This window comes from Anabrus simplex, chromosome 9 (genome assembly GCF_040414725.1).
Source record: "Anabrus simplex isolate iqAnaSimp1 chromosome 9, ASM4041472v1, whole genome shotgun sequence".
Classification (NCBI taxonomy): Eukaryota; Metazoa; Arthropoda; class Insecta; order Orthoptera; family Tettigoniidae; genus Anabrus; species Anabrus simplex.
Genome location: NC_090273.1, coordinates 20,287,605 through 20,310,221, shown reverse-complemented (window position 1 = coordinate 20,310,221; position 22,617 = coordinate 20,287,605). Strand labels below are relative to the sequence as shown.

Below are 22,617 nucleotides of genomic sequence, written 5' to 3'. Positions count from 1 at the left end.
CTGGAGAACCAGGCGGTCTGTAGTGGGTAGCTTAGTATGTAGATTAATTGGAAGAGTAGAGTGGGATAGAGTATCATGAAATGGATTGGAGAACTACATCAGACCAGTTAAAGGACTAATGAAAATAAAGGGAAAAAAAACACTACTGTAATGTCTTGCAGTCAAATTTCAAAACATGTTTTCCAACTATTAAATCATCGTCATCATCAATGTCCCATTCCAGTTGCCCGGGTGTGGTTTATTAAATCATGCACACACAAAATGTAGACCATCACTTGATAGGATTAATGGGTTAAACTTTGATACTAAAAATGTACAACAGTTTTCTTTTTTACATTTTATTTCTAATATTTACAAACAAATCACTTCTTACATTTTAAATAAAATGTCCCAAGATTCAAATTATTTCATCCTAACACTGTTTTGTACAAACTGCACTTTCAGCAATGAATTCTAAGACCTAGCTTCAAATGCAATTACACATTGTAACCAACAAGGTGTCTCTTTCCAATGCATTCTCCAACGAAGAACCAACAGAGGACTTCAACAGTGACTAACGTGTTCAACCAGGCCTCCTGCAAACAGATAAAAGCACAAATACATAAATGGTCAATATTTTCTTGAAGGAGACAATCCATATATGCACTGGTTATAATCACTCTGTGGAAAGTGCTGCGAAAAATGCCATATTGTGGTGTATTTAAAAAGGACCAAAAGCATCACACAAATCAGTAAAGAATAATTTTTAAAAAATTTGATGTAATCATATTGTATATACCCTTTCGGGTACTTTTCCTATTAGTAATAATAAGGAATAATAGTTACGGTGCAAAAGTATTGACTAAAAAAAAGAGAGCTTCAGGGTATTTACATCGCACATTTAGTACTAAAATTCGTACATGGAACATGTTGAAGTGGCAGTGAGAAAACAAGCCTTCAATGCAGGCAACATCATAGATGAGCAGTCAGTGCAAAAGGGGAGAGGGAACATTACATACATTATTTGGCTGTTGGTCTTGAAGCAGAGAACATGTCAATATGTTTCATACAGAATATAAAAGGCTGCATACTAACATTTTAACCCTAAGATATTTTTGCAGGCTACAAGTGTAGCCCAGCGATTTATTTTGATTTGGTGTGCTATCAAATTCTTTATTTTGAATGCTGAATAACCCTGTTGGAAGTTTAAATCACTCTGTGATTAGATGAAAATGATAGTTTTAGCGATGGAAGTGATGATGAAGAGAACAATGTGATACACAAATACTAAATGGACACAAATGTGTCAGCGAAGGATTGTTTTTGGATACAATCGCTTGAAAGTTGATAAAAGCCATATATTGTTTGGAGGGCGAAAGTAATAACAATTCTGACTATTCTAATAATACATGTCAAGAAGGTTGTGAGTTTCACAAATAGGAAAAGTCCTTTCAATTTTAATTACTGTGTTGATGGGATCATGGGGATCATTGTAAGTATCTAGATGTTAACACTACAACAGCAGAAGGGGTCAAAATGACACCCACCTTCAATTTTTCTTTAATAACATGCACACTCTTGTATCATTTCTCTTCAAATATCTTGACTTTTCATCATTTTTCGTCCCATTCACGGTGATGTATCGCACCCAGCAAAATATTTACATTTTCATTTATTTCTGATATGGCGAACCCTGGACAGCGGGAGGGGTCATTTTTACACTTGTACAATATTCCCTATTACAGCAGTTTGCATTGTCAGACAACAGTATGTATCCGGCCATTATTATTAGTACTGTTGAGCTCTTACTGTCAGATGAGCCGGGCTGAGTGGCTCAGACGGTTGAAGACGCTGGCCTTCTGACCCCAACTGGGCAGGTTCGATCCTGGCTCAGTCCGGTGCTATTTGAAGTTGCTCAAATACGTCAGCCTCGAGACTGTAGCTTTACTGGCATGTAAAAGAACTCCTGCGGGAAAAGTTCCGGCACCTCAGCGCCCTAAAACCGTAAGAGTAGTTAGTGGGACGTAAAGCAAATAACATTATTACTGTTAGATGACCATTCCAGTTAGCGGGATTATTGTATTCATCTCATCATTTAGAAAGTGTTCTTCTCACAGGCATGTCGTGCTACGATCACCTTTCTGCTGACGAGGTGTCTCGTATGCTAGAAAATCCAGCCGTTGAGCCTGAAGTTGAACTATCTGATTCAGATGGTGATTTTTGCTTGAGACAAGAGAGACAAGCGAGGGCGAAGATCAGAGACAGAGGATGAATTACCCGCAGGAGAAGTTGAGAATGCTAATCTATCTCCGAACTTGCCCCTAATGTCTCAGTCTCAGTTAGGTGTTTTATCAGTGAAGATGGTTGCCCATGACTGAACCAAGTGGAGGTCTTGAATCTGAACTCTTCATCTGGAAGGTGAGCTTCAGTGAACGTCCTGATTGAGCAGGGATGTCCCACAACATATTCTTACCACCGAGTTTATGACTTTGCCATTAGTGCCTTTCATCTCCTCTTTTGAATCGATGCTTCATCTAATAAAACGACACACACAATCAAACACTCAGAAAGAACTTCACAGACTGGACCGTGTCGCTCGAGGAGTTGGAGGCTATGATTGCCATCATGTACACCCGCAGTGTCCTGTGTTCGAAAGGTGTGTCTGTGGATGAACTATGATCGTGCTCTTGTAGACAGCAATTCATGAAGGACACAATGTCAAGAGATAGATTTTGAGAGCTTCTCAGATTCCTCCGTTTCGACGAGAAATCAACCGAAGCTGAGCGCCTGCCAGCTCACAGGTTCGCTCTTGTCTTTGAAATCTGGGACAAATTCATGGAAAATTGCCTTCACTGTTACCGCCCAAGTGAAAATATTACAGTCGATGAACAATTACTTCCCAGCAAAACCAGGTGCAAATTTACCCAATTTATGATGACCAAATGTCCCGTAAGTATACCACCAAGGGTGCATGCAGGAGGTGGCCAATGGATGACTTTTACAATATCCTAGACCTAACAGCTATCAATGTTTGAGTCATTTACAAGCAAGTAACGGGTAGGAAGATAAAGCGGAAGAAGTACCAAGTCGGTGTGTGTAAAGGCAACAAGTCTATTGATGCCTGCAGCAAGTGCCTCAAAGCAGTGTGCAGAAAATGTGCACAAAAAGTAGAAATGTGTGTGCAAAATGTGTTTAGCATGTTTTTAATTTGCCTAAAGAATTACTGAAAATGTATAATTGTTACAGTATGAATGACTAAGAAAAGGTGTTCAATTGGTTAATTTTGTGAAAACTCCTTAGAGAAACAGAAACATGGTGCAGTTGTTTGTGATTATTCATGTGTCCATCATAATATTACAGGTCCATACACTAATGTCATGTCCTTATGTGTAAAAAAAGTTGTGGAAACCCAGTAAAAGAAAACACATGTTTTATTGAGTTCTATTTTGAACTTTTCCAAGCATTTCTTATGATGTGTCAAAATGACCCCTTACCGCTGTTCTAGGAATGTCAGATTTTCCGATGTTCTACTGTTAATATAAGGAAAGATCTTCATTGGGGTAATCACATAAATGGGATTGTAAATAAAAGGTACAGATCTCTGCACATGGTTATGAGGGTGTTTAGGGGTTGTAGTAAGAATGTAAAGGAGAGGGCATATAAGTCTCTGGTAAGACCCCAATAGAGTATGGTTCCAGTGTACAGGACCCTCACCAGGATTACCTGATTCAAGAACTGAAAAAAATCCAAAGAAAAGCAGCTCGATTTGTTCTGGGTGATTTCCAACAAAAGAGTAGCGTTACAAAAATGTTGCAAAGTTTGGGCTGGGGAGAATTTGGAGAAAGAAGATGAGCTGCTCGACTACGTGGTGCGTTACATGTGATAAAATTCATTTTTGGGCCCGTATTGAAAGTATTTGTATAAATAACACCTATTGAATACAATACAATCTTAAAAGTTAGGACTTCGTCCTTATCAAAATGTTAACATAAAATTAATACACTGGATGGTACATAAGTTAACATTTCAGCGGTCAAAGGCAATTTCATCACACACTTGGTTACCCACTGATTGACAACAACGTTCCCTTTCGACTAGTACGCTCACCTCAACACGTTCGGCAACGAAGAGCCACACCTATCACAAACTCTTCCCACAAATACTACATTAAAGAAGATGGCCTAATGACGCCTACACAAACTTCAATATAGCCTAAGGCACCAGCATTCCAACTAATATTATCTTAAAAAGAACCAGATCATATGAAAATTCTTCAAATTTATAAGCATATAAATGAAAATCAATACTTATTAACTTCAAGAACCAACGACCATTACCAATGCTCAACTTTCCTCAAGTTTTTAACACCAATTGATAATTATATGGAATGTACTTTCTGATTTTTATCTTTATTGTAACATCTTTTAATATCAAGACCCAAACACCTATGTTGTAATCTTCAAATAGTTGTCATGTTTTTGGACTCAAATAATAACACATATACTGTTAAGTATTAATATACCACATTTTATATTGTAATAGTTGTTTAACTATCTCTTATCCAATTTAGAAGACATAGTTTTTAACAGTATTCATAAGTCAACTGTGCTCAACTGTAGAAGTATTGTAAAGAAAGGAATAGAATTAAGTAATTTAATAGATATATACTTACCAGATATTGTAATAGGAGTTGAATCATGGCTGAGAAATGATATAATGGATGCAGAAATTTTCCCACGGAACTGGAGGGTGTATCGTAGAGATAGGATAGGAAAGGTAGGAGAGGGAGTATTCATTCTCATGAAAGAAGAATTTGTAAGCTACGAAAAAGTTAAAGATGACAAGCACGAAATTCTAGGGGTAAGGCTCATTTCTAAAGATAATAGGCAACTAGATGTCTTTGGGGTGTACAGACCAGGAAAGGGGAGCGCAGATGCTGATTCAGAATTATTTGATAAGATAATCAGCTATGTGGGAAACGATAAGGAAAGGAACGTGATCGTAGCGGGTGATCTCAATTTACCAAATGTCCATTGGGAAGGTGATGCGAACGACAGGAAGCACGACCAACAAATGGCAAATAAGTTAATATGGGAAGGGCACCTGATTCAGAAAGTGATAGAACCCACTAGAGGGAAGAATATTCTGGATGTGGTGCTGGTAAAACCAGATGAGCTCTATAGAGAAACCGAAGTAATAGATGGTATTATTGATCACGAAGCTATTTTTGTGGTAATTAAAAATAAATGTGAAAGAAAGGAAGAGATTAAAATTAGGACTGTTAGGCAGTACCATATGGCTGATAAAACAGGCATGAGGGAGTTTTTAATAAGCAACTATGATCGGTGAAATACGGTAAATAAAAATGTAAACAGACTCTGGGATGGGTTTAAAGCAATTGTTGAGAAATGTGAAAATAGGTTTGTACCTTTAAAGGTGGTAAGGAATGGTAAAGATCCACTATATTATAACAGGGAAGTAAAGAGACTAAGAAGGAGGTGCAGGTTGGAAAGAAATAGAGTTAGAAATGGCTGTGCAAGTAAGGAGAAATCGAAGGAACTTACTAGGAAATTGAATCTAGCAAAGAAGTCAGCTAAGGATAACATGATGGCAAGCATAATTGGTGGCCACACTAATTTTAGTGAAAAATGGAAGAGTATGTATAGGTACTTTAAGGCAGAAACAGGTTCCAAGAAGGACATTCCAGGAATAATTAATGAACAAGGGGAGTGTGTATGCGAGGATCTTCAAAAGGCAGTAGTATTCAGTCAGCAGTATGTAAAGATTGTTGGTTACAAGGATAATGTCCAGATAGAGGAGGTGACTAATACTAAAGAAGTATTAAAATTTACCTATGACAGCAATGACATTTACAGTAAGATACAAAAGTTGAAAACTAGAAAAGCTGCTGGAATTGATAAGGTTTCGGGGGATATACTAAAGACAATGGGTTGGGATATAGTACCATATCTGAAGTACTTGTTTGATATTTGTTTGCATGAAGGAACTTTACCAAATGAATGGAGAGTTGCTATAGTAGCCCTTGTATATAAAGGAAAGGGTGATAGGCATAAAGCTGAAAATTACAGGCCAGTCAGTTTGACATGCATTGTATGTAAGCTTTGGGAAAACATTCTTTCTGATTATATAAGACATGTTTGCAAAATTAATAATTGGTTTGACAGAAGGCAGTTTGGGTTTAGGAAAGGTTATTCTACTGAAGCCCAACTTGTAGGATTCCAGCAAGATATAGCAGATATCCTGGATTCAGGGGGTCAAATGGACTGTATTGCGATTGACTTATCTAAGGCATTTGATAGGGTAGATCATGGGAAACTACTGGCCAAAATGAGTGCAATTGGACTTGACAAAGGAGTGACTGAATGGGTGGCTCTGTTTCTAGAAAATAGAACTCAGAGAATTAGAGTAGGTGAAGCTTTATCTGTCCTGTAAAAAATTAAGAGGGGAATTCCTCAAGGCAGTATTATTGGACCTTTATGTTTTCTTATATATATATATATCAATGATATGTGTAAAGAAGTGGAATCAGAGATAAGGCTTTTCGCAGATGATGTTATTCTGTACAGAGTAATAAATAAGTTACAAGATTGTGAGCAACTGCAAAATGACCTTGATAATGTTGTGAGATGGACAGTAGGCAATGGTATGATGATAAATGGGGATAAAAGTCAGGTTGTGAGTTTCACAAATAGGAAAAGTCCTCTCAGTTTTAATTACTGCATTGATGGGTTGAAAGTTCCCTTTGGGGATCATTGTAAATACCTAGGTATAAATATAAGGAAAGATCTTCATTGGGGTAATCGCATAAATATGATTGTAAATATAGGGTACAGATCTCTGCACATGGTTATGAGAGTATTTAGGGGTTGTAGTAAGGATGTAAAGGAGAGAGCATATTTGTCTCTGGTGAGACCTCAACTTGAGTATGGTTCCAGTGTATGGGACCCTTACCAGGATTACTCAATTCAGGAACTGGAAAAATCCAAAGAAAAGCAGCTTGATTTGTTCTATGAGATTTCCGACAAAAGAGTAGCGTTACAAAAATGTTGCGAAGTTTGGGCTGGGAAGACTTGGCAGAAAGGAGACGAGCTGCTCGACTAAGTGGTATGTTCCGAGCTGTCAGTGGAGAGATGGCGTGGGAGGACATCAGTAGACGAATAAGTTTGGATGGTGTCTTTAAAAGTAGAAAAGATCACAATATGAAGATAAAGTTGGAATTCAAGAGGACAAATTGGGGCAAATATTTGTTTATAGGAAGGGGAGTTAGGGATTGGAATAAGTTACCAAGGGAGATGTTGAATAAATTTCCAATTTCTTTGCAATCATTTAAGAAAAGGCTAGGAAAACAACAGATAGGGAATTTGCCACCTGGGCGACTGCCCTAAATGCAGATCAGTAGTGATCGATTGATTTGATTGAGTCATTCCCAATCAGGTACCTCATCTATTCCTCAGGTAAAAAATGGCTTATGATGCCTACTATTGACAGGCGAAACATGTACCATCCAGTGTATTAATTTTATGTTAACATTTTGTTAAGGACGAAGTCCTAACTTTTAAGATTGTATAGTCCTAACTTTTAAGATTATATTGTATTGAATAGGCAGGAGAATAATAAAAACATACTAGCGTTATTTATAAGTGGTATGTTCCGAGCTGTCCGTGGAGAGATGGCGTGGAATGACATTAGTAGACTATTAAGTTTGAGTGGAGTGTTTAAAAGTAGGAAAGATCACAATATGAAGATAAAGTTGGAATTCATATAACTTATCAAGGGAGATGTTCAATAAATTTCCAATTTTTTGGAAATCGTTTAAGAAAAGGTTAGGAAAACAACAGATAGGGAATCTGCCACCTGGACGACTGCCCTAAATGCAGATCAGTATTGATTGATTGGTTCTTCTGTTCTGATATTCCTATATAACATTCACCTGCGGACCAAAGGAATCAAATAGGCAGACACTTCTTGTGTAGCCAATGTTCAAACCCCGGCCAATGCAACTGGGAATTTTTATCCTTTTAGGACCAGGTATGTTTAAGTAGATTGTACCCACAGAGACCAGCAGTTTATTAGGTGGTATGATAAAAATAGACCATGGGGTTTACTGAGTTCTCCTTTCATTAATATAACAGGTTGTCATTAGTGTTTTTGATAATCTTCAGAAAATCCTTTTTCACAGAAAATGTGCATATTTCAGGTTTATCCCATCAACAAATTATTTCCAGCTGGTCCTTTTAGCTACTTCAACCATTGGCAATATATCGTCAGCTGCTCCTATCAGGGTTAAAGAAGAAAAGCCAACATAGCTTTAGGGTTTTTGCCATGTTGGAAAACAAGGTGAAATTCTTTACACTTCGCAGAGAACTTTGCAAGAAGAAAACTAGAAGTCAAGTAAAGAAGCACATTTCAGCAAAAAACATTTCTTCAGGACCACACCACCAATTTTTTTAGTTTTTTAAACAATACGTGATTTTATTAAGCCTTTGGGACTTAAAATGATACCAAAGACATGTCCTGTTATTCTTAATGATTTTATAAATTGCCAAAGGCAAAATAAAAGAAAGGTATGGATTAGTTGGAAATATTGTCTTATATTGATTAGATTATATTATCAGTATGGCAATGAAGTGGAGAGTTTGTCAAACTGATCATGTACAAGATTATGAATCTTATAGCATCAGCTTGATGAAGTTCTCACTGCGTTTCGAAGAGTATGCGACAGTTTTGGAGCTTTCCAATAAAGTTCTTCACTTGGCAAAGGAAATAAACATCACACGGTTGGCACATTGGTGGAATAACTTTCACCATACAAATCGGCCGGCTTTTGTCGTCCACAAACATGGAACAATACACGGCCATATCAGTTTGTCCGCCCCAAGAATCCAGTAGTAAACAAAATTCTTTGTCTGTGACATAGGGTTTCAAAACATATCGCAAGTACAACTTATAAATGCCTGTCATCAATTTACCGGATTTTGAACACGTTTTTGCACATTTCTGTGAGACGATCTACTTTTTGTGCACTCTCACCAAATATGTCAGTATTTTCCTGTAGGGACAGAAAATCTTTCGGCAGCAATTTTCCATAAAGTTTTACATAAGATTGAGTCTCTTTATTAATACTACTGACCGCAAGAACAGTTTCTTTTTCACCCTTATAGGACAGAGTACGTCAGATATTTAATTGATATTTGCAACCCGTTTGGTCAGTATTGACGACATATTCTGGATAAAACGTTCTGACATGTGGTGCCGTCTTCTTGTGGAAAAGCTCTACTGCCTTCAGTCTATCTTCGTACGCCGCTGTATCCTTGAAAAAGACATATTTTGAGATGCGACGTTGGCGGATTCCATGTTTTTTCTTGAAATCTGTCACCCAAGATGAAGAAGCGGTAATTTTGAAGTCATTATCAACTGCACACTGAAGTGCTGCACTTACAGCCCACTGCTGCAACGTTCACGTCGTCACATTCTCATTAAGTCGTCTTGCTTCAACAAATCGATCTAAGGTCTATTTATCTATGGTGTCTTGCATATCCAAGTTTGTACCCCTCTGCCGAAATCTTTCTCCCATCGCGATAAGTCTTTTTTGCGTTTCAGGACAGATGTTGCTCCATTCTTCTGGAATGATTGGAGACTCCATTTCGGTTGCTCTTTTGCTAGAGTTGGTGCCATTACTTTAATGCTTAGTTTTAACCTTCAAATTGCATTTTCTTGATTTTGAGCAAATAGCTGTCATCAGTAAGTGACAAAGAGTTTGATGGCAATGACGGTACTTCCATCTCCAGAAGAGGCAGGGTGTTTTCACAGATTTCTATTTTGTAGTCTTCTTCATGAATCAGTTTTTCTTCATCAGCAAATGGTCTTTCTGTTTGCATATTCCACAATTGTTTCAAAATTTTCTCTCCCATCAGTTTCGAGTGCACGTAAGTACAGCTGCTTACTTCTGGATTTACAATGTATCTTTTTTCCTATGCCTTGACAAAAAAGTGGACAGCATCAGTCACTTCATAGGTTATGAATTTCATTTTAGTCCGTATTAACAACTGGTCACTATCAAAGGGTAGACAAAGGTCCATCTATTCAATACCATTAGCTTGTATAATGTCTTATATAATTGGGACTAGTTTCGACCCCGTATACACTGAGTTATCTTCAGCCATGATTCAACTGGAAAAACATACGCTCACATACAACACATAATAAATTAGATAATCCAGTATGTCACAACTTACAATCCAAATTTTTAAAAATTGATGAAATCCGAACACCACATCCAAAATTGAAATCAAATGGCACTTTAAAACTGCTGCTTTTGGTGCTGAACTATGTCGTCGCTCCTACAGCAACCAAACGTTCCTGAGTTGATCTGGGAGTTGGAATTCCCCATATGCATAGATGAGCCACTTGGTTAATAGATTATGTTTTGTACAATAGTAATATGGGTAATGTTTTGTTGAAGGGGAACATTCATATCTTGATTCGGTATTCCTTTTCATTAGATGTAGTAATCTATTGTTTAATTTGGTTTCAAGTGAATGTCTATGTTGCTTGTGAATTGTGTGCATTTGGTATTGACACCAACACCAGATTGACTGAGAGGCAGCAGGAGTCTAGCTGATCATGCATCCAACCTGCTCCTAACCTTCACTGCACGGGTTGCTTGCTACCAGGAAAACCAGTCCTATAGTCCAAGCCAAAAGTTTGTGGCAATATTTATTGGCTAGATTTGGTATACTGTATTATATTACTGTACTAAAATGAAATATAACATGTCTGAAATGATTTATTGAACATAATTACTGTGCAACATGAAAATGCAACTGTCATTTATTATTATTACCTCCAGCATAAAAAAAAATCAGAATTAGAAATTTGTTTCATTTTAATACATCTTTCTTTTTTTTCATAATTTCATTTTCTAAATTGTCCTTTAACATGTTAGAAAGTTCATTCATATGTTGCCCAGTTGTGTCCAATGGCTCAGATCACTGAATTCTCTCAATGCTAGACAAGACTTCTTGAAATGAAACTGTTTCATCATCATAGTCACCACCACCAACAACATATCGGTCACTGGATTTTCTATCATATAAAACAAAACACATTTATAAAATCTTGCAAGCAATATAAGTTCAGGGGTGTACCATTAATCAAAATCAATCTTCCAAGAATTCCTGCAACGCCCTGCCATCCCAGTTTTCCCCTCAGGTCAGAGCATGCCAAATTTTAATCTGCTGTACAGCTGCTGAATCAAAGTCTGATATTCTGGCCACTTCATTAAGAACTTGTTAGCCTTCTGATGCTTCTAGAGGCATTGGTACAGGATCTGAATCTCCAGGAAACATAGGTTTGGAAGCAATTCATGATCGTTGTTGCCTGAACTACTTCCCAAGCTGAAGTTTGTCCAACCCTTGTCCCATATGATAGTAGGGAGAGGGTGAAACCCGGTGCCGGCACATAGCCTACTCCTGTCGAATAGCACCAAGGGGTCTGCTCAAGGCTTAACGTCCCCATCCGACGGACGAATCACCATCAACAGCGCCATACGCCCTCACTCCATATGAGCACTGCGGAGAGGTTTGGAATTTAATCCAGGCTTTTGGCACGCAATCTAGTGATTAGAAATTGTATACCACCACCTCCCCTACCGGCCAACATTCTGATGGTGAATTTTTTTTCGACCAACGGGACTTGAACCGGCTAACCTCGGTGTTAGACCGTTTTTAGACTTCAGCGCCTTAACGATCATGGCCACCAGGCGGGCTACTTCCCAAGCTGAAGTGATCCAAGAAATAGCATGACTAATGTTTTATTTGAGCTAAATCTGGTGCATGGGCAATTTCATCTATAGATGGAATCAACATTATGGAGAACACGCTCCCGGTAGCGTAATTTACAAGCTTGAATAATTGCCTAATCAGGTGGCTGTAGTTTTGCAGTTGTGTTAGGTGGCAAGCACTGGAGTAGCCCATTTTCAAAGTTCAACTGACTGACATAGCAAGGAGCATTATCTAATTAAAGAACCTTTGTTTTGACTACACATCTTTTTGGTGAAATTTAGCACCATTCTTCAATAATTTCTTCTGTCATCCATGCTTTGTTTGTCATGTAAACCCACTCATCTGCATGAAGTCAGTGTTTTCTAAACGTCTAGGGCAAAGGGTTTTACCAATTACTATACGTGGTTCTTTTTGACTAACCCAATTTATGCAGGCCTAGTTAAGCATTCTTTTGAAATTCTTCTGCTTACACACCATTGCATCATCAATGGTTTAAATGGTAAAATTAAAATAAAAATAAAAAACACCAACCTGATTTCATCCATGTTGTAAATATCTTTCATACTGTATCCTTCAATAACCGAGGGGAGGCGTTCTTTCTAAGCTTCAGAAGATGTATTATGTACGTCGCCTGCCTCGCCAATGATTGACCAGAAACAATATTGTTGCGCACAGGGAATCTTACAAGCCAACTGTTATTGCCCGTGAAATCCAAACCCCAATTTGCTTTCAGATTTCTAAAACTTTATTTTATTAAAGGCCCACTAATGTTAATGTCCTTTGACCTGCTGTCCTAAACCTTCTACCAACAATATGTTATCATGAAATTTTCCTATCACTTCCTCCTCGTGCAACGATTCACATTTGAATTCCAATCACTTAAAAAAATTGTCCAATTTTAAAATCAAATTATAATCTGAGTTTTGTTATACTTGAATTTTTCTGCTTATTTCCATTCTGATAATCCATTCTCATGCTTGCAAATGCCTTAATGAACATGTTTCACAACTTCGCGCTAAGCTAGAAAATTTGAAATGGTTTTAACATTGGATCGCTAGTTAATTACTTTGCAGTGCTCAAGGTCTAGGGGCTGCCTGGCCAAGGCACTAAAGGGATGCTCAGTTCACCCGGAAAGACGTGAGCTCGATTCCCCATCAGGAAGTCGAGAAACTTATGAAAAAAGATTTTCACTTCCGGAGGTGCACATGGCCCTTAGGTTCACTCAGCCTGCAACAAAAATGAGTACCACGTTAATTCCCGGGGAGCAAAGGCAGCTGGGTGTAGGGCTAACCACTCTACCTCATCAAGTGCCGAGGTTACGGATAGTGGAATCCTTTACCTTCCCCCCCTCCAAGGAACTTCATGGCCTGTACGGAGATGACTTTGCTTTGCTTCATCAAGGTCTGTCATGCCACCACACCATCACCTTTTCTTCTTTTGTTAGAGTTGCAGCCTGCTGCATTATCACTGCTCAAAATTTCCTCTCCCTTTCCAGTCTGAAGATGTCATTGCTTCAGTTGCAAAGAATTCAGACCATATTTCTCTTTTCTTAGCTTGTAGCTCTGTTAGCAGATCTTGGTAGGCAGCTGTGGATGGTAGGTACATCTTTAGTATTATATCCTCTATATAAAAGGACTCCCTGGCTAATTCATAAGTTAGTCTGGACGGGGCGTATTGCGACAAATACAAAATCTCCTTCAGAAAAGTTGCTTTTGTTTTTCCTATTACTTTTAGGTTTTTTTTTTTTTTTTTTTTGCTAGGTGCTTTACGTCGCACTGACACAGATAGGTCTCATGGCAACAATGGGACAGGAAAGGGATAGGAGTGGGAAGGAAGCGGCCGTGGCCTTAAGGTACAGCCTGGTGTGAAAATGGGAAACCACGGAAAACCATTTTCAGGGCTGCTGACAGTGGGGTTCAAACCTATCTCCCGAATACTGGATACTGGCTGCACTTATGCAACTTCAGCTATCGAGCTCAGTTTTTAAGTTTTTTTTTTTTTTTTGGTGAGAAAGGGCCAAATGATTTGTATCACATAGGTGGCGACGTGACTTATTTTACCAAAGAAGATCTTCATAGCCGTGTCAACTGATAGCTTTCATAGCAGTTTTATATTGCTCATCGCTATTATTGCTGCTGTTGCCCAGAACCGCCCAACTATGACCTTTGTCTTATGGCAACTCTCTTTCAGTGCACAGATTCCACTTTTGAGTACGTAAAACCAAAACCTTCCATGAGCCAGCCTTTATGGACAGAAATGTTAACTATATCATGCCGAGTGGTGTAATAGGAGACAGGGGTCTCTTAAGGATTTATGTAGTGAATAACCTTTTATTTTCACTATAACTGCTTTCTGATTAATGGCTATTAGCTGCAATAAATCTATTAATAAAATTTCCTCAGCCGCATTCATACAGAATTAATAGCGAGTACATACAATATGAACAGTTAGCAACATTACCAGATTGAATTTGTGTGTCAATGGAGACTGCATAGTCATCATAAATCTGGTCTTTTAAAATGAGTAAAAAGTAAGGAAACTGCAGTTTAAGGATGGTTGGTGAGAGGGGTGGTCCTTAAATAGGAGTAAAATCTACATTGTTCTTATGGAGTTATGAACTGATTCTTTAAAAAATCTATCACTACGAGGGGTGGTCTTTCAGACAGGTTTTTCAGCAATTGTTGAATACCAAGTGGCACAAGTGGTAAAGCACTGGCTTTCTGAGACCAAGGTGGCGAGTTTCAACCTGACTTCGTCCAATGGCATTTGACGGTGCTGAAATACAACAGCCTCATGTCAGTAGATTTACAGGCATGTAAAAGAACTCCTGCAGGACAAAATTCTGGCACCTGGATGTCTCCAGAAACCGTAACAAGAGATGAGGGACATAAAACTGTAGTATAAAACAGTTCAAATGTTACAATTAAAAAATGACAGTTGCTCAACTCTTCTATCTGTGAAACAATTCCTATTCTTGGCCAATGTCCGTCCTGCCTTCGAAAATATCCTTTCACAAGGAATGGACATTGCCGCAATTGAAAGATGAGCCTTCGCCGACTTGTAGAGGGAGGCATAAAACTGCTTCCTTTCTGACCATGAGAATGGATTACCTTTCCTGAGCAGAAGAGATTCCTGGTCCTGGAGGAATTTATCCACATCCAGAACAGCAGCAGCTTTTGGGTTTGGATTACTTACGAGTGCAGATTAATTTCGCTCATCCCAATTGGCAGATCCTTTCTTGAGAATTGCTGTCAGCGCTGATGTTGACGTTTTACTGCAATGAAGAGATTTCTCACAGTGACTAATCAGCAACTGCTTAACCCTTTCAGCATTTCTAGGATGAGAGAAGCCATAACTCTTAAATCTAGGGTCGAGTTATGTGGCCTGTGCGAACACATTCCCTTCAATGCCCTTAACCCATATCTGACCAAATCATTTTCTGTGGAATACTGCATTATATATCATTAGGCCAGTTGTTTGTGACCTAAACAAGGTACAATATTCATTATTTATAAAATAACAGTTTGGTCTCAATTTCAAATGCATACTGTTTCAAAGAAAAATAACAATGTTTTACTTGTTATAAACAAAATACCAAATTTTTAGAAAGTATGGTCACTCTGGAAACAGCAAAAACGCATAATTACGAACAGAAATTCAGAAGAGTTTAGACTGCGTATCGAGGCTACACTCTGTTTTTCATAGTCCAGTCTATTTTATTTTAAGTGAAGTGCCTCAAAGCCAAGAACGTGGCAGCCAACAGGACATTTTTTGTCATGTTTCCTGGCCGTTTTCCACATTACGCACACCACACTTGCTTTAGTGGGATGCCCCATCGAAACGTACTTCTAGAAACATGCAAGGATACATACTTTCATTCTCGGTCTTCCTGCATCAGGACGCAGCAGCACAAGAACGAAAATATGCCATAACTATGCTCTTTGACCGTTGTGGTCCAACGGCAAGTTGCCATGTAATGTTCATGGAGATGTTCAGAAGCAACAAAATTACAGGCCAGTATTATTTGTTTTTGTTGCTGATGCGGTAAAAGTATAAAGTTTGACCCAATCGATTAATACCCCCAGTCCCCACGTACAAATTATATAAAATTATACATGCTGGCTGAATTACTGTTACTACTGAATTACTATTACATACTTCTTTTCATGGACAGAAGGAAGATTCATATACTGGGAGTGAATGAGAGAAAATGGAAAGGGACACATTCAAAATTGTTGAGGAGTTCACAAACTATACTGGCATGGTAACATAAAGGGAGTACGAAATGGAGTAGGTTTGGTATTGCACAAATCATACCCTTCACAGACACTATCTTTGTAAATGATAGAATAATGGAAGTCAGAGTAAACTTAGGGAAGAATAGTTTTACAATAGACCAAGTGTATGCCCCTCAGTAAGAGCAAATCAGATATAATGAAAGTTTGCAAGACAAATACACCTTGTAACCTCACCTTCAAGGGAGAGAAGATTGAATGTGCGAATACCTTAAAATATCTGGGGAGTATAGCATCAAATGATGGAAGTGTTGAACAGGGTGAAAAAAAAGGACTCAACTTCAATAATCAAGTACGGAACATAGTATGGGACAAGGGAGTTCCTCAGAGGGCTAAACAGACCATGTTTGAAACTTATCTCTTGCCCATCATGACATATACCGTAGTCAGGAGAGATGCACCATACAAAAAAGAGAAGTCGGTCAACTGCAAGCTTGAGAAATGAAGCTCCTGAGATCAGCTGTACATAAAACGGCATAGTCCTAGTGTACTCGCTCCACTCGGTGTACACGGAGGCTTGGCGGCGGGTGATGCTCTTTTATTTTTACTTCACAGGATTGCTGATACTAGCATCTTTACGATGAGACAGCAATCTGCAAACTGTTACGGATGTGTCCAATGTAATGTGACAATAGGTTACAACCACTGAATTAACTTTTTTCTTGCCGTGCGGGCAGTATACGACGCAGCAATAGTTCAGAGCCTCTCGAAGGGAGTGTGGCCCCCAGATGGGGTCACTGTTCTCCTGACAGAACTTGGCCTGGATTTGCAAAGATAGATTACAGCCACTAAATTACTTTTTTTTTTAAATTTCCAAGCCTTTTGCAGTGTTTTTATTTTGCGTGGGTTGGTGATGGAAGCAGCAAGTTAGGAATTGTGGGAATGACATCATGGCGGCCAATGGCTGTGCTCACAGCTGGCCAACTAATAGTCAATGGCGCGTAAAATTTTTAATTCGGTTATAAAAGTAAATTTACCTTTTTGGGTGGGTTGGGAGCACCCCTGGCATTGGTAGTGAACACATCTCTCTTCTACAAGGATTTTAAGATATGATTCCTATATATTTCTTCACGAAGTAGGGTGTTATAAGCTGGAGTGAACACACTACGACTATAGTGCGCATTGGTATCACCCAAATATCACTATAAAATTTGTCACAAATGGAACATAATAATTGCTTTTACACATATCGAGTGAAAAATCTGCAGCAAATTAAGAAATATTTGATTTTTGGAGAATATTATGTATACGTACTTTACCACTTTACAAGTACATTTGGTCTTGCGCTCACAGTGACACACGTATGTCTTTTGTCTTACACTTTCAACAATTTTGTGTGTGATATCTGTGTTCACTGAGGTTCTTTGCTTTCGTTTCATTGCTTCACTTGTCAATGACATTTCATGAATTGTATCGCGATATGTAATATTTAATAGGCGACAAAATGGTATGGCCAATGTACATAAGAAAAATTCAGTGGACTAGTGATTTATTGGTCCAAGGATCGAGCTACTTTCGTTCGAACAGAAATAAAAATATTTATTGGTCCAGGATCATGCTATTTTTCTGTTGACCTCCATTTTGCTTTTTGAACTGGCCGCTCTAGTCAAATGGACAAAGATAATGAGAATCAACAGACATAGCACTCCCATTCCACGCTGCTAGCCCTGGACCTGAAGAAAGTAACAAAAGACGGCACCAGCAGCGGAGTATGACAAACCAGTCCTGTCTACAAGCCTTAAGTCTGTTTTCACATTTCTCAAATAACGACGGTATTTCTTAATTTGCCGCAGATTTTTCACTTGATATGTGTAAAAGCCATTATTATGTTCCATTTGTGACAAATTTTATAGTGATATTTGGGTGATACCAATGCGCATCGTACCCCCCATAACACAAAGAAAGACACAATTAGGAATGATCAGATACAAAGAGACCTGCCAGTCACCTTGACGATGGAAGAAAGGCTGAGTGTTGCAAGATTGAATTGGCTAGGACACATTAAGCAGATGCAGGAGACTCAAACTCCAAGGCAGTATTCTGAGAAGATCGTTCCGGGACGAAGACCGATTGTATGCCCTACGAAAAGGTTAGAGAAGACAAGAGAAAAGAGACGCATGGGATGTCCTAGAGAGAGAAGTACCACACCAAGACATGGCACACCTGGCTTACTGGAAGGAATTTATGATGATGATAACGACTTTTCAGCATTACTCCATCCTCTACCATGTCCTACAAGCACTACACGGTGACGTGAACGCTACTGATCCACGAAATATCACTGTAATATTTGTCACAATGTGAAAGGTTATCATTGATTTACTCAAATAAAGTCTCAAATCCCAGGTAGATTAAGAAATACCGTCGTTACTAGCAAGAAATATGAATACGTACTTACGAGCTGTAAACAGGAGTCCATGATGTTGCATATCGCTGCTCGCGCCGTCTTTTGTTTGTTTCTTGAGGTCCAGGGCTGGCACCGATGAATGGAAGTGCCATGTCTGTGGATTCTCATTATCTTTGTACATTTGTCTAGCGCGGACAGTTCAAAAAGCAAAATGGAGGTGAACAACATTAAGGATGTTATCACTTTTTTTTGAGGACGAAAATCACCATGTAATAAGGAAATTACAAGACCTAAATCTCGTGCCGAAGCAACCGGAAAATAGCATGATCCCTGGACCAATAGATATATTACTTTATTAAAGGAACATCACTATTAGACAATTGACAGTTGAAGTGACACGACACCAAAGCATTACCGTGAGCAAAGACATGACACACGAAAGTGTTGTTACACACAAACAAAACACGGAAGCCCTGCGACGCAGAAAAAATTGTATATAGCTGTAAGGCAGTAAATTATGTATTCTGTAAAATTAAATATTTCCATTATTTCTTAATCTACCTGGGATTTTAGACTTTATTTGAGTAAATCAATGATTACCTTTCATATGTGACAAATATTACAGTGATATTTCGTGGATCAGTAGCGTTCACGTAACCCACTACACCAAACACAGTTGAGGTTACCATAACATTATCACCATAACATATGAACGTGATGCCCGAGTTACAATCTGTTAAGTAGTGATAACTACCACATTTCTCTCTTTTACACAGACAACCCTCAGGAAGTGGAGCATTTCCCATTGTACTCTGACGTAGGGTACCTGTATCTTCATGTCCTTTCTCCAGCAGCTTTTCCAACAATCGAAAGGATGTAAAATAATTTCCACTAAGTGGAGTACCTTCTGTTAGTTCTAAATTTACTTCCATAACATCTTAACCAGGTGGCTTCCCCCTTTGCTTGATCACAGTCCAATGGATTTGTCACTACCTGGACAATCCAGTCACTGGCAGGACCTAACCTATACAAATCAATGGTTTGGTCACTAACCAGACCTAACCAATCCAGACCAACGGCTTTGTCACTAGCTAGCATGCTTTCAGCTAACAATGTACCACTAGTTCATAAGTTCAAAAGTTGGCACCCTTGTGCACCAATCGATCACATCGACTGCGAGAAAATGACAGTGGGGTATAGTGCGCATTCGTATCCCTGAAATATCACTTTAAAATTTGTCACAAATGGAACATAATAATTGCTTTTACACATATCAAGTGAAAAATCTGCAGCAAATTAAGAAATATTTGATTTTTGGAGAATATTATGTATACGTACTTTACCACTTTACAGGTACATTTCGTCTTGCGCTCACAGTGACACACGTATGTCTTTTGTCTTACACTTTCAACAATTTCGTGTGTGATATCTGTGTTCACTGAAGTTCTTTGCTTTCGTTTCATTGCTTCACATGTCAATGACATCATTTCATGAATTGTATCGCGATATGTAATATTTAATAGGCGACAAAATGGTATGGCCAATGTACATAAGAAAAATTCAGTGGACTAGTGATTTATTGGTCCAGGGATCGAGCTACTTTCGTTCGAACAGAAATAAAAATATTTATTGGTCCAGGGATCATGCTATTTTTCTGTTGACCTCCATTTTGCTGTTTGAACTGGCCGCTCTAGTCATATGGACAAAGATAATGAGAATCCACAGACATAGCACTCCCATTCCACGCTGCTAGCCCTGGACCTGAAGAAAGTAACAAAAGACGGCACCAGCAGCGGAGTACGACATAAACCAGTCCTGTCTACAAGCCTTAAGTATGTTTTCATATTTCTCAAATAACGATGGTATTTCTTCATTTGCCGCAGATTTTTCACTTGATATGTGTAAAAGCAATTATTATGTTCCATTTGTGACAAATTTTATAGTGATATTTTAGGGATACGAATGCGCATTGTACCCTGACAGTGAAATTGCGCCTACATATCTGCACTGAAAAAGGCTGCAGATAAACTTTTGCCTATTGAAGAATTAAGGTTACCAACTGATGAATGGAGGGGCCACAAAAAGCAAAAAATTAATGCATACTTAAACCTAGCAAGTCTCACACTACTGCAATGGATAAGAACAACAGTTGAGCAAGGAGGTTCCATTGAAGATATGAAAGATAGTAGTCTAGCAAAAGTAAATGGCAGCAATGTCAGCAACCACTAGGAACCCCACAGTTTGTCATTCCATGCTTCTAACTTTATAGACCCTAACAAGGGCAACTAATTTCATCAATGTCTGTTAGTAGGAATTATCCTTTGTGTCCTAATGACAAGTCAACACTATAATAGTGATGTTCAACTGAAAATCCAGATGCATAGACCTACAGAAATGTTGGCTGAAATAGGCTTGGTCAAAGGTTGGTAATATACTTGTCAGTTCCACCATCAGCTATCACAGAAAACTCGGGTGCCAATGAAGATGCGAAGTTGGAAAATGAAATGTGTGCTAGTTTTCAGTTGCTTTTCACAGTGAGCCAGATGAACATAATGTCCACAATGAACTGTCCACTTGACAGGACAACATTCACAGTGAACGCTAGAAGGAAAAACCATTTAAAATGTGCCAAGATTCTCAGATCGGCAGCAACGTACTGCCAATAATGATAATGCACAAACCTTCACGGTAACATTCTTCCACCTTCCGGTGCGGGCTCCCGAAAGCAGTTTGCCGATTCCACTCCTGATAGCTGGAATATCACCAGGAGTTGGTGGGACAAGTTCCACCTTCGCATATTTGACAAATGTTTCTAATCTAGGTTTTGCAGCTTCCATCATATCTGCAACAGACACCAAATTATTTGATCACCATCAATTAGTTTACTTTCTATGCTCCCTGTTGTCTTTCTTCGCTTAGAAATACACCAGAATATTACTCACTCTTAGCCATCATTGGCCCTTTGACCGATAAAGCTTGAATTGCTTTAGACATATTAACTTTTTCTACTAAATAGGATAAGATACCACGACTCAACCCAACTCCAGTCCTATAAAATGGGAAGGTCGGCTATTCGCTTTTACCCAGAGTTCCGGATCTTTCCTTGGAATAAATAAAATCACAAATGTGGATTTTCGTGATCCAAAATCGAGCATACAAGTGAATAAGCGGACAAATTACATAAATAATAAAGATTTATTGCAGCCAATGGCCATATATAAATTGTTCTACTCTTTTTATTCATGCTTAGCCTACAAGGAATACAAAGTCTGCCCAATTACCACTCATAGCTGTCCGCCCTGTGGATGCTATATTTGCCGCTAGAGGCGCTGCAAGTCAACCTCACATGAACACCTCGGTTGGCGGTATTTCTACACGTTGTATGCTTACTGGTGACATTGTATTGTTAAAATACATCTATTATATTACAACTGTGTACTGTTGCGTACCGGTTTTTAAACAAGGCTCTAGAAATAAAGTTCCTGGAACTAGTTTCCATGAATTCCCTTGCCACGAGCCAACTAGGGAATTATGGATTAAAGCAATTAGCAGACAAGATATGGTACAGTAAATACGCAGATCATGTGACGGCAAAATTTAGGTTACTTATTATTATTGCTCCTGTTCTGATGATAATAATATTATCTTCGATATAAATCTCCTGGCCCGAGAGACAGTGTCACCGTCTAGGAAGCCCGCCTCCCTCTTCAGGGGAGGAATGAAAATATTTAGTAGTTACATGATCCGTCAACATTAGCGTATTATTTGGGAAGGTATAATCAATGCCAGACTCCTTGGGTCTCATGACCATCGTATTTGGCACAAATATTGGAGTAGGTGCCCCAGGACTTGAAGGCTCTCTCAAACTTTCATTATTTTCCGTGGTATACTCTACATGAAACTCACATTGAGAATTGCCAGTGTCGAAACTGTGATTTGAACCTTGGAATATTAGAAGAGTGCAGCTGCTCATTCTTATCACGGAGCGTAAGTTAATGTGCTCGTCTATGCAGGAGGAAGAGAGGAATAGTTGTGGAACATAAAGTGACATAATATATTTGTAGTTAATTTTTACATTTCAGTTTTTCGTGAAAAATAACCAGAAAGGGAATAAATGATTTCCTATAAGCTTCTAAATGGTTTTCTTCTTTTTTCGGAACAAAATAAAAAAAAGTGTGTCTTTTCCAACTTT

The 22,617-nt window shown here is 38.6% G+C and overlaps 1 protein-coding gene across 1 annotated transcript; it reads right to left on the bottom strand.

The window, feature by feature from the left end:
- Positions 1–322: 322 nt before the first annotated feature.
- Positions 323–21,522, bottom strand: ATPsynG (ATP synthase, subunit G). The gene is made up of 3 exons (XM_067153979.2): positions 21,368–21,522; positions 21,107–21,267; positions 323–575 (listed from the first exon to the last, which is right to left on the bottom strand). Exons 1-3 carry the CDS (start codon positions 21,417–21,419, stop codon positions 477–479), a joined length of 312 nt encoding a protein of 103 aa, XP_067010080.1. The 5' UTR covers positions 21,420–21,522; the 3' UTR covers positions 323–476.
- Between the last annotated feature and the right edge of the window lie 1,095 nt (positions 21,523–22,617).